At 52.2% G+C, this 11,968-nt stretch overlaps 1 protein-coding gene across 1 annotated transcript in view; it reads right to left on the bottom strand.

The window, feature by feature from the left end:
• Fcgbp (Fc gamma binding protein) overlaps nucleotides 1-10,893 on the bottom strand; it is a 36,678-nt gene extending 25,785 nt beyond the window's left edge. Inside the window, exons 1-5 of the mRNA XM_076837523.2 lie at nucleotides 10,839-10,893; nucleotides 8,618-9,865; nucleotides 6,386-6,732; nucleotides 3,572-4,142; nucleotides 1,441-2,045 (exon numbers count right to left, since the gene is read on the bottom strand). Coding sequence (XP_076693638.2) covers nucleotides 1,441-2,045; nucleotides 3,572-4,142; nucleotides 6,386-6,732; nucleotides 8,618-9,865; nucleotides 10,839-10,893 — 2,826 coding nt within the window. The remainder of the gene's footprint in view (nucleotides 1-1,440; nucleotides 2,046-3,571; nucleotides 4,143-6,385; nucleotides 6,733-8,617; nucleotides 9,866-10,838) is intronic.
• Nucleotides 10,894-11,968: the final 1,075 nt, after the last annotated feature.

Raw genomic sequence — 11,968 nt, 5'->3', positions numbered from 1 at the left:
GCCATAAAGAAGAATGAAATTAAGGCATTTGCTGGTAAATGGATGGAACTGGAGACTATCACGCTGAGTGAAATAAGCCAGCCCCCCAAACCAAAGGCTGAATGTTCTCTCTGATGTGCAGATACTGACTCACAATGTGGGGGGAGTGGAGGTTCACTGGATTGGACTGGGGAATTGGGGAAGGGAGGGGAGATGGGAACAGGAAAGAGTGGAATGAATTGGGCATAACTTTCCTATGCTCATATGTGAGTACACAACCAGTGTAAGTCTACATCATCTACAACCACAAGAATGGGAAGTTATACTCCATGTGTGTAGGATATGCCAAAATACATTCTACTGTCATGTGTAACTAAAAAGAACAAATAAAAAATTAAAAAAAAATAAGAGTACAGACTCTGAAGCCAGTTTGTCTTCAAACTCTTAACTCTGCCACTCACTAGCTGTGCGACCTTGAGCAGGTGACTTAACTTCTCTGTTAACTTCTCTGTGCCTCAGTTTCCTCATTTAGTACGTTGAAGTAACTGAATATATGTTGGCTATTATTATTCAAGACTCAGGCAAAATGTCATTTTAGAGAGGTGGGAATGTAAGTATATAATAATAATAATCATGCCCTCTGTTTATCTGAAGCCTTTTCTGTGCCAGACACTGGATTTATGGATGAGGTTTCCTTTGGCCCAAGGCTGCTGTGAGGATCAGGGGTTAAGGTACCTGAAGGGTTTAGCACAGCACCTGGCACATGGAAGGTGCTCTTGATCTCCCATTTCTGGTTCAGTCATCTACCTCCCCAGGGCCTGGGCCAAAACTGCTCAATGACATTGATTAGCTATTGTGTGAATGTCCCCCAAACCCCACTTCTCCACTTCTTTTTAAAAGAACATCATTGGTTTTTACTTTCACTCTGTGGTAGGTCCTTTGAGAACCCTCTGCCCAGAAACCTGGGGCCTCTGTGAGTCCTGCCCCATCATGATCTGAGAGGTTGGGAGAGGAACTCTGCTCTCCTCCAACACACAACCCTGCGAGGGACCCACGTGGCACATCCACCCTCTAGCTCTCTGAAAATCCACCCTCCTCCAGCAAATGTGCAAATCTACCACTCTGAAGGCTCCCAACAACAAAAACCACAGCAGCCAACGTCTACTGAACACTCGGTGGCCGCAAGTCCTCTCTTATATACCCTTCCCAGGTTCATTTATGACATCCGCACAATCACCCCGTGAATGGTGGCTCCTTATCCCTTTGACATCGAACAAAACTGAGGCGGTGAGAGACCGTCACACACCCAAGGAGGGACAGTACGTCCTGGATTAGGGACCTGGGCCTTAACCATTGGCCACAGATCCTCGAGCCGTCCCCCAACCCTAACCTGAACCCGGAATCACCAATCCTAGGACGCACTTCCTGCGCTCCGTCCAGCCTGGGCTCGGGGTCACTCACCAGGGCTTGGCTCGGGTTCTCGCGGCGCACGGCCACCTCCACTCCGTAGGCCTCCACTCGCACGGCGCGCGTGTAGCTCACGGTCTTGCTGCCCCGATGCTCGTTTTCCACCAGCACCCGGAAGGTGGGCAGCGCCGGGTCCTGGCCGCACGAGCCCACCAGCAGGTACATGCAGGTGCCCATGAAATCGAAGCGCCGGCCGTCGAAGCTCACGTAGTGCGGGTCCCCAGACGCCTGGCAGCTCCCGAAGCTGGTGGGGTAGCACCCCAGGAGGTCGTTCTGGACTTCGCACAGCTCGCCCGCCGGGCAGCCCTTCACGCTCTGGCAGCTCACCGCGTGGGTGGCGCCGTCGCAGGTACAGCGCTGGCTACACTGATCATTGGCCCAGATCGCCTGGCCGGGCGCAAGGAGTTGGCCCTCGTAGGTGCATCCGCACGATGAGGCTGGCACACAGGCGCCGCCGCTCATCACGAAGCCCTCCCGGCACACGCAGCCCTCCACGCACGGGCGCCCCGAGCAGTTGGCGGGTGAGGCTTCCGAGTTGCAGGTGGCGGGGCAGGGCGGGGCGCAGGGCTCGTAGGTGCTGTTGGCCGGGCAGGACATGGCTGCGGGAGGATGGGGAGTGGGTCAGCAGGGCCCTCGGGATGCCCCGCACACCCCGCTACTCTGTTGGAGCCTGCCATCTCAATTAATGCCACTTTCATCCTTTCCAGGGCCCAGGTCCCAACCCTCAGAGGTCTGTGACCCTTCTGCATCCTGTTGGCTGGACAACCAATCTGTGGGTAAATCGTGTTCAAAACGCACCCAGAATCTGATCTGCCTCCTTGTCCCATCCAGGCAGCAGCCTCCTCCTGCCTGGTCTTCTTGCTGCTGCCCTCACCTCTGTCCTCAGCCAGAGAGGACACGGTCAGGTCAGGTCTCTCCCCATTTCAGAGTCCTCCTATAGCTCCATCTTTCTCAGGCCTTTCTCCCAAGGCCCACAAGACCCACACCAACTGCCCTCACCTCTTTCACTCCCTCTCTGTCCCAGCCATGGGGATTTCTCCCTGTTGCTCAAATTCCCACATGGGGTCTTTGCATGGCCAATCCCTCTGCCTGTGTCACCCTTGCCTCGGAAAGACAATGTGGTGCAAGGTCAAATGCGAGTCTACTGGAGTTCAGGCAGCCTGAGTGCAAGTCCCAGATCTCTTAGCTGTGGAGTTATGAGTAAATCACTCTGATCTCCCCGTGCCTCAGTTTCCCCATCAGGAACGTGAAATGATTCCGTGCTGACCTCACAGGGTTGGTGTGAGAATTAAGTGAGTTAGTTTTCCCAGAGGTGCTCGGTGAATATCACCATCATTACCTAGCTGACTCCATCACCAGACCCTGTTCTTGGCTCTAGTGTTACCTGTTCAAAAGCCCTCCCTGGACTCTCCACTTTGCGAGTCTCTCATATACTTGTTTCATGAACTCGCTTTCTTTTGTGTTCTGAAGATATTTCCTGTCTCCTAAACACACCTCTGGGAGTCTTACAGGGGCAGGGGTGGGTCTCTGTGGATCCTCACTGTGTTTTCAACATTGGCATGGCACAGGGCCGGGGAGATGACAGAGTATTTGTTGACTGAATGACTGATTAAGCGGGTGAACACCTGGTTATAGAGCTTGGGCTGTGGTGGTGGTGGGGTATGCAAGGAGCACAAGCAGAGGAAGACAATTGTATTTCTGCGTTGGAATTCTGCAGACTGTTTCTCCTGCCAAGCTTCAGCCCATGGTGTTCCCTGAGCCTAGAACCAACTTCCTCCTCCTTTTTTCCTGGCTACTTCCAACTCTCCTCTGGGTTTTGGATGAAATATTACTTTTTCCAGGAAATCCTCCCGCAAACTCTCCCCAAGATGGATCAAGACTGGTGTCCCATAGTCCCCTTGAACTTCCCCCATCACAGCCCAGACCATTCCAGACTGTCACTGTCTGGTGATATGTCCACCCCAACCCTGGGTTCACTGTGAACACAGCCTGGCTGTGTCGGCCACTACTGTGTCCCAGGCATTGTCCAGCACCGGGCTGACTGGTGCTCAGATACTGAGCAGGAGCAAGAGGTCCCCTGCCCCTCACCATGTGCTCCCAGCCCCCCACCCACGGCACCACTTACAGCAGTTGACTGGTGACCTCCAGTCTCCAACAGAGATGCCCAGCTCTGTGCAGGCCTGGGCATAGGCGCCGAGGGCACGGCACAGGCTGATCCGTTCCCCGCCCGTCACGCACAGGTCATATATACAATTCTCCAGGAACAGGTGGGGATCCAGGGATTCATGGCAGGCTGCGAAAGGGCCTTCGGGCACGGTCAGCACGCCACAGAAACGGTTGTCTCCGTACTGCTGGGTCTGGTCTGGGGTGCAGGAGGGACAGTTGTTCTGGCAGCCATCATCACACAGGTCGTCACCATCGTCTAGCTTCCAGCTACTGGCAAACTCCACGATGTCAGAGACCAGAGTCCCGTCCGGAGTGAGCAGGTCGTCACCAGGGTTGTTGTTGTAGTTGCCGCACAGACCGCACACCTGGTTTTGGAAGCGCTCCGGCAGGCTTATGGTCAGCTGGGAGTCCCAGTCATAGGTGACCACCAGCCCGAAGTCCAGCTCCACCACGGCCTTTGTCCCACTCTGGTACACTCGCAGGTGACCCTCGCTCAGGGAGGCCGGTAGTCCTGAGCGCTGGTTGTTGATCTGCAGAGGAGGGCGGGGTGGTGGTGAGATAAAGATCTCCTCCCCTCCTCATTTCCCCTGTTCTACCACATTCCCCTTCCTTCCTTCTGGTATCCCATCAAAGCCTCACAAATTTTGCCCTTGCAATTCCCAGGCTCCCAAATGTTCTCCCCCCAGAGAGAGAGAGAGAGAGAGAGAGAGAGAGAGAGGGAACACTCACACTCACATCCTCACCTCCTATGAAATATTTGCTCAATGTCACCGATCTAGTGAGGCACTCCCAGGTTACCTTATTTTAAGTAGCAACTCTTCCCTAATCCTATTCTCTCTCCCTGTTTTCCTTTTTTTCACATAGCTTCTAATTTTCTAAAATATAACTTGTGCTGGGTGAGTGTATGGCCTGTAATCCCAGGAACTTGAGAGGCTGAGGCAGGAGGATCCCAAGTTTGAGGGTAACCTCAACAACTTAGCTAGCAAGGTCCTAAGCAACTTAGTGAGATGCTGTCTCATAAATAAATTTTAAAAATGGGCTGGGGATGTAACTCAATGGTAAAGTGCCCCTGAGTTTAATCCCCAGTACCAATGTATATGATTTGCAAATCTCTCACATTTATCATCTAATTTCAGTAGAATGTTAGCTCCACTAAGATGGGTTTTTGTCAGTTTCCATCACTATTTTATCTCCACTGCCTACAACAGAGCCTGGTAGAATAGCAGGTGCTAATAAATTTATAAATAAATTTATGAAATCAGTGCTACAATTAAATAAACACCCCTCAGACACTCACTCTGCAACTAGCCCTGAAGTAGGAGATACTGGGGTACAACAGGGACCAAGACTGCCCCATGCCCTTACCCTCATGGATTCCAAATCCACTGGGAGAGACAGATCCATTACTGACTAAATAGTGACAGCTCAGAGTGGTCAGGACCAGGACTAGGGAGGCACAGGCAAAAGAGTCTGGGTTGGTTTGGGAGCCTAGAAAAAGGACCACACCAAATCCTGCCAGTCAAGAAAGATTTCCCAGAAGAAGGGATAGCTGAACCGAACCTTAAAGGATCAACAGGACAGAGTCAGGAAATCAGGGAGGAGAGGGGTTTTCCTGGGATGAGTAGTCAGGAAATTAATACAAGTGGTTCTCTGTGGGGAGTAGAAGGGAAGGTAGATAAAGACAGGAGTAGAAATGAGACTTTTTATAATATACCCTTCTAATTTTTAAATTTATTTTTATTTTTCTAATTTTGGTACTGAGACTTGAATTCAGGGGTACTTGACCACCGAGCCACATTCCCCGCCCTATTTTTGTATTTTATTTAGAGACAGGGTCTCACTGAGTTGCTAAGTGCCCCGCAGTTGCTGAGGCTGGCTTTGAATTTGAGATTCTCCTGTTTCAGCCTCCCGAGCTGCTGGATTTCAGGTGTGTGCCACGGCACCTGCCCATTTTATTTTATTGAGACAGGGTCTCCCTAAGTTGCTGAAGGTCTCATCCCATTTCTGAAGCTAGCCTAGAATTTGTGATCTTCTTGCTTCAGCCTCCTAGAGGCTGTGATCACATGTGTGTGTCATGCCACCCGGCTAATGTGACATTGTCAACCAGGCAAAACTAACCTGTGTGTGTGTGGGGGGGAAATGGAAACTGTTTCTGTGCTGTAATTTGTTCAGGCTGAGTAGGAAGGCATTTACCAGAGGCAGAACAGAGACTCAGGAGCCAGCCTGGCCCTGTTCCTAGAGCCACCTCTTCCTAGCTTCTTGGCAGCTGTTGGCCTTTGGGAAGCGGCTCAGCTTTTCAGCCTCAGTTTCCTCAACCATCCCTGTTCATGATTCCTATCCCACTGAGTTGTTGTAAGCACCAAATTTGGATCAATGCAGGGAAAGTGCTAAGACATAAATCAGGCACATAGTAGGTGCTCATTTACTTTAGCGATGGGGTCACTTCAGAAATCCCCCATTGTTGGAGACCTTTCTTTCCTGTTTTTCTTTTGTCATTACAGACCACGTGGCATATGCTTTTTATCTAATCATCTCTCTAGGCATTACTTAAAATTTCTAGAAGTTTCTAGAACATTTTCTAGAGGAAAGGGTTTTAAGGTCCTGCTACTGATTTTCAACTCCTCCCTTCCCACCTCCCCTCCCTCCCTCCTGGGACCACTCCACATCCTCCACCCCAACAGGTTTTGGGGTTGGGGTCTAACACCAGGGCTTAAGGCTTTGCCTTCAGACTGGGAGCTCGTGGGTGCTAAACCCGAGGCCTCCCAACACTCACCCTGGTGAAGCCAGCTTCCCCGCGGGCCAGCGACACGGAGTGGCTGTAGGCAAGCACGGTGACGTAGCCCACGTAGGAGACGAGACGGCTGTTCCTGTGCTCGTTCTTGGCATTGACACTGAAGGCAGGCAGGGTGTCGTCCTGCCCGCACAGCTCGGCCATCGTGTAGGAGCAAGTGCCCATCATGTCGTAGGGACGCCCGTCGAAGGTGGTGTAATGAGGGTCACCCTGGGCGCGGCAGACGGCTGTGGGGTCCCGCACGCACGAGGTCTTCCCGCCCTCGGCCCGGCAGTGATGCCCCACCGGACACTGCACACCTTCGCAGGGGTCCGCAGAGGACCGTCCAGCTGGGGAGGGGGCAGGGTGGAAATCAAGAGTTAGAATCGTCCCCAGGGGCAGATCCTGGGGTCCTCCCACCCTGGGGAACTTGGACGGTTTTCTCACAGCAGCGCACTTCGGAGTCCAGGAGAGCTCCTCTGCCGCCCCCCCCCCTGAAAACCCCAGGCTTTCCGATTCCCCATTTAAACACGGCTTAGCCCAGAAGAATGGAAAGTAGCAAAGCAGGACCCGGAACAGTCCCTGAAATGTTCCTTTGGGTTTTTCTCTTCTTCTTTCCCTCTCTGCCTTGCCTTCCCACCAGGCTGGAAAGGCTAAGGGATGCTTTAAAGGACAGACCATGCAATACGGAGACTGTTCAGCAAAATGGAAATGACGGAGGAATAGGCGTCCTGGGTGGGAATCCTGGCCGCACCAGCTCTGTAACATAGGCTTAGTTATTTGAAATGCTCGGGCCCCACTGTCTTCATTTGTAACAGGAGATCCACGAGGATCCCTCTCCATCAGGATCTGAGCAGGGGGGTGTTGTCAGGGTTTTGAGTTTGGAACTGAACCGTGTGTTAGATGTACCTGTTATAATCAGCCACCCACCCAGTCCCCCATTCTACTACTCAAGCCAAAAGTGGCCCCTTGAAGTCAGAGGGCATCCACGCCCTGGAGGGCAGGGAGAAGGGACATTTTTGCCAGGATAGGGAGCCCTAGTGCCAAGGGTCCTATCTTAAAGAAGACCACCAAGGAAGAAACAGCCCCTCCCTGTGAGCCTCCCTCTTTTCAAACACCCCTGCCTCCCTACCCTTCCTAACAAAGCTCCCCCTGACTAGCTTTCTACTACTTCCTACCACTGCCCAGAAGTGCTTCACACTTAACCATCGACACCCCACTAAAATCCTGTGACCAGGGTGCAGCTCTTATCCCAGTTTTACTGATGTTGAAACTGAAGTCCCGAAAGGTGAAGTCACGTGCCCGAGGTCTCCCAAGCAAAGGTGGCATTTGAACCCTAGGCAAATTTGCCACTAACCTCTGTGTCCTCACATGCCACCTTCACTCCTGGTGGCAGCTCCTCAATTGGAGGCTCCCAGGTCCTATTCATTAATCATGTCAAAAGGTGAAGTACCTAGAAAGATCTTGGATTCCTTGAGAGATACCTGCCCCCCTCATCATTATTATTCTGTTTTTTTTTTTGGGGGGGAGTACTGAGGACTAAACTCAGGGACACTCGGTTACTAAGCCATATCCTCAGCCCTATGTTGTAGAGACAGGGTCTCACTGAGTTACTTAAAGCCTCACCATTGCTGAGGCTGGATTTGAACTCGCAATTCTCCTGTCTCAGCCTCCTGAGCCACTGGGATTACAGGTGAGCACCACCGCACCTGGCTATCCTCTTAGATCTTCTGAGTTTAGTTATCAACAATTTTATATGAGACATGAGAGTAGCATTAGTAGAGCTGTATTAGTTGCTAACATGTCAAAATATTTCCAAATTGGTTGGTAAGAAGCTGCTGACCTGACCCCTCCCCAATGATCCTTCTACCTTGGCACCTGGACTCTCCCCTAGTAACCCATCCCTGAGATGTACCTGTTATATGTACCTCCTCACCAACCAACAGGCAAGGGGTGATGCTGGTATAATGGAGGCTTCCTGCTACAATGTTCTGGCTGGGGCAACTTCTGACTGGTTGTGCCCTGGATTGCTCGGGTTGCTAAATATTTAGAATATCATATCCTTCCTGGGTGTATGTGTGGGTGGGGAGAGGGGACTGAAAAAAATCTACGATGTTAGGGAAGATGGACCTGAGAGGTGGACAGCTCAGCTGAGCCAGGGAGCCACCGAGGAACAGGTAAGTAGGAAAGGGGTGGCCAGGTGGTCAGGACCCAGGGTGATTGCCCGTCACTCACTTGCGCTACAGGTAGCTGTTGTCCCGAGGCCCACAGCCTGGGCCAGCCCGAAGATGAGCATTCCAAAGTTGGTTGTTGCCTCAGCCTTGTGGATGGCTTCAGCAGTGCTGAGGTCCACTTCAGCGTATGAGAACTGACTGCCCTGCACAGGCACCCAGGTGAGTGTGGATCCCAGTTTGCGCCCATCCATGGTCAGCCCGCTGGTGTCATTTGTCTGTGCCACCAGTATGACCACGTCCTCAGAGTCTGGAATACTCCTGATCACATAGGAAGGGCAGTAGGCTTCCACATCTGGGATCAGGATCAGGTAGGGGTCATAGGTCACATCATTCCTTTCGGCACCTGTGCCAAACAGCACCACCTGGATGCCTACATCTGCAGACAGGGTGAGTGGCTGCTTTGGCTTGACCTGCAACTCAAACACATCACCCATCTGGAGCACCCGGGAGCCAGGGGTACCCCCCTGGTTGTAGGTGAGGTTTGTGGTCTGGCTGGCCACAATGTAGACCAGATCATAGTTGGACTGGGCGGCCAGAGGGGGGACCACATATTGTTTGCCCCAGGCAGATGTGGGTAACAGCTGTTCCATCACGAAGTCGCACTTCGTGTGCTTCTGGGCACAGCTGTGGCCAGAGAAAACAGCTATGGGGTTGTTGGCTGTGACCTTTGACCCTGAGAGATCAACTTTGCTCTGTAACTGGACCGATTCGTAAGAGTTCAGAGTCACCTCTAGGACACTGCCGGCTGAGTAGGATTTGCCCTTGAACGTCACTGCCCCCTTCAGGTGGACGCTGACCTCAGCACCTTCGGAGCCAGCCAACACTGCAAACTCCCTGACATTTCGGGTTGAGATGTCAGTAGGTGTGACCACAAAGTACTCTGTGCCCAGGGCACTGACAGGTTGCAACAGCGTCAGGTCCGCTGAGCTGGGCTTAGCATTTAACGCCTGCACGGAGATGTTTTGGTCAGAGTGAACCTCTACCGCACCCATGAAGGTATTGGTGCCGGACATCTCAGCCTCAGCAGTGATGTTGACTGTGACTGTTTGCCCAGGTTTCACTGTGACCGTCTGCGAGGTCTTATCTGCGTGGCTGATGATGGAGACCGTGGCGATGTTTTCTGACAAACTGGAGATGAAGAGCTGGAGACTGGCCTTGCTGTACCCGGCCTGGTAATTCTGCAGGAAGGTCGCCAGGAAATCCATCCCGCCGGCATTCTTGGGGGTCGCTGTGACCTCCTGGGTCAATCCTTAAGAAAACACAGTTGTGGGGCCATTTATCTAATCCTCCCCATCCGAGAGCCAAGCACTTGCCCTCTGTCTGAAAACATGCTGAAATAATTGCACCCCCACCTCTTTATTTTCTTATTACTCATGCAACATTCATCTGTAATCCCTTCTGTTTTTGTTTTTTTTCCCAAAAGCCAAACACTTTAAATCTGGCTCTCAAGCTTAAGTGCTGCCAGGGCCAGGCCAGTAGTACAAACTGGAAAACCAGAGCACATATACACCACCTAAAGCAGGTTGTTGCTACTAGATTTAGCCAGTTATTAGGAGGGATTGTGGCCCTTTCTTTTTTAATACTTTACTTCCCTTCCTTTTTTGTTTAGTACTGGGGATTGAGCCAAGGGCCCTCTGCCACTAAGCTACATTTCTTTTTATGTTTTTGATGCAGGGCCTCACTAAGTTGCCGAGGCAGGCCTCGAAGTTGCAATCCTCCTCCCTCAGCCTCCTGAGTAGCTGGAATTATGGCATCACTGCACCCAACCATGTTCTCGTTTTTTAAGAAAAACGATCTGAATTTTTCTGGGAAATCGCCAACCCAAAATTGTTTTGTGCACCAAAGGGCACACACTGACTGAAGTCAGCTACCAGTGTATAAATTCTGTCTTTATAGGATTTAGGGGGTTTGTGAAGAGGATAAAAGGAAGAAGGGTATTATGAAAGAGAGGACAATGTATCTTCTAAAAGTAGAGGCAAGTGGGGCTTCCCAACATCCCTGAACAGGGGAAGTGAGAAAGACAGAGACAGAGAGAGAGAAAAAAAAAATGGGTGAATTCCACATTTCTCTGCAGAACCTAAAGGTCTCTCTCTCACGTCAATAGCCAGGAGGATACTGAGAGGTAGGTTTGTGGAGGGGACCCAAATGACTGGTACTAACCCAGGCAGGCAGAGTTTCCCAGATTGGAACAAGGACATGGATGAGGGATGGATCTGACTTACCCCACAGGAGGGCTGCTCCGGCCCAGAGCGTCCACCAGCTCCACAGGGAACCCATGTCTGCGGTAGGGAAAGACAGGGGGTCATAGGAGGTTTGCCTGCTGGTCCTGCCAGAGACTACCCTGGAGAGGACAGAAGGGGCCAGTCTCAGGACAAGGTTACTTGGCCACTAGCAAGACCGAGGCGGGAAGAGAACTTGGGTAGTTGGGGCAAGGTGGGCCCAATCCAAGGGTGTGTGTGTGTGTGTAGGAATGTCCAATAGGTGGTGGGGTGAAGTGGAAGAGGCAGAAACCAGGGACGAGGATGAGGACTTGGCTGTTCAGAGGGTCCAGGGAGGAGAAGGGTCTGGAGCCAGAGGCAAGAGTAGGGAACTTGCTGTTCCTTGCTGTTCCACTTCTGTGGGGGACCCCAGCCCTTCTCACCTGCAGGTCCCTGGAGCTTTAGGGTGCACCTGCAGGCTGGGTTATATAGGGGAGTTTCTTAGCCCCTCAGGCCACGCCCGGGGCCACCTGCCAGGCAAATGATGCCAACTTCCTGAAGGAGGCTGCTGATCTCAGGGCCAGATGGAATGGGGAGCCCCGAAGGCCTGGGCAGGGTGGAGTCGGGAGCCTGGGTGCTGAGTGGGGTGTGAGAACAGCTGGTGGCTGTGTCCTTGGAGTCGATGAGAAATGTCGTACAAATTACTGGAGGGGTGGCATTCCCGAGGGAGACAGCTGGGGAGCAGGGTGCCATGAGCCTGCATCTGGGCAGGGGCTGGGTAGAGTGGGGGTGGGGAGCAGGGAGGCAGCATTCTTGATGTTTGCTGGCTCACTGGCCAGATTTCTTCCTTTGGCCCCTGCCAGGAACAATAGCAAAAAGCCCATATCCGGGTCTGGACTCCTCCCCAGTCCCCATGGGCTGATCGCTGGTCCCAAGCCACCCACATCCTGTTTCTAGGCACCAATCTGGGGCCAGTGTCTGGAGATGGGCATGGCTCTGAGGCCCTATCCTAAACCACAGTGAGGGACACGATGCCTCCATCCCTAGTCCAGTTGAGGCTGTGTGTAAGGCCAGAGGCCTGGGTTTCCTGGTTTCGTACAGACATGTGGGTTTTGCTTCCTGTAGAATTATTTAGTTTGGGATTTGTTTTATTT

This window comes from Callospermophilus lateralis, chromosome 18 (genome assembly GCF_048772815.1).
Source record: "Callospermophilus lateralis isolate mCalLat2 chromosome 18, mCalLat2.hap1, whole genome shotgun sequence".
NCBI lineage: Eukaryota > Metazoa > Chordata > Mammalia > Rodentia > Sciuridae > Callospermophilus > Callospermophilus lateralis.
This window is presented reverse-complemented; position numbering and strand designations above follow the sequence as displayed.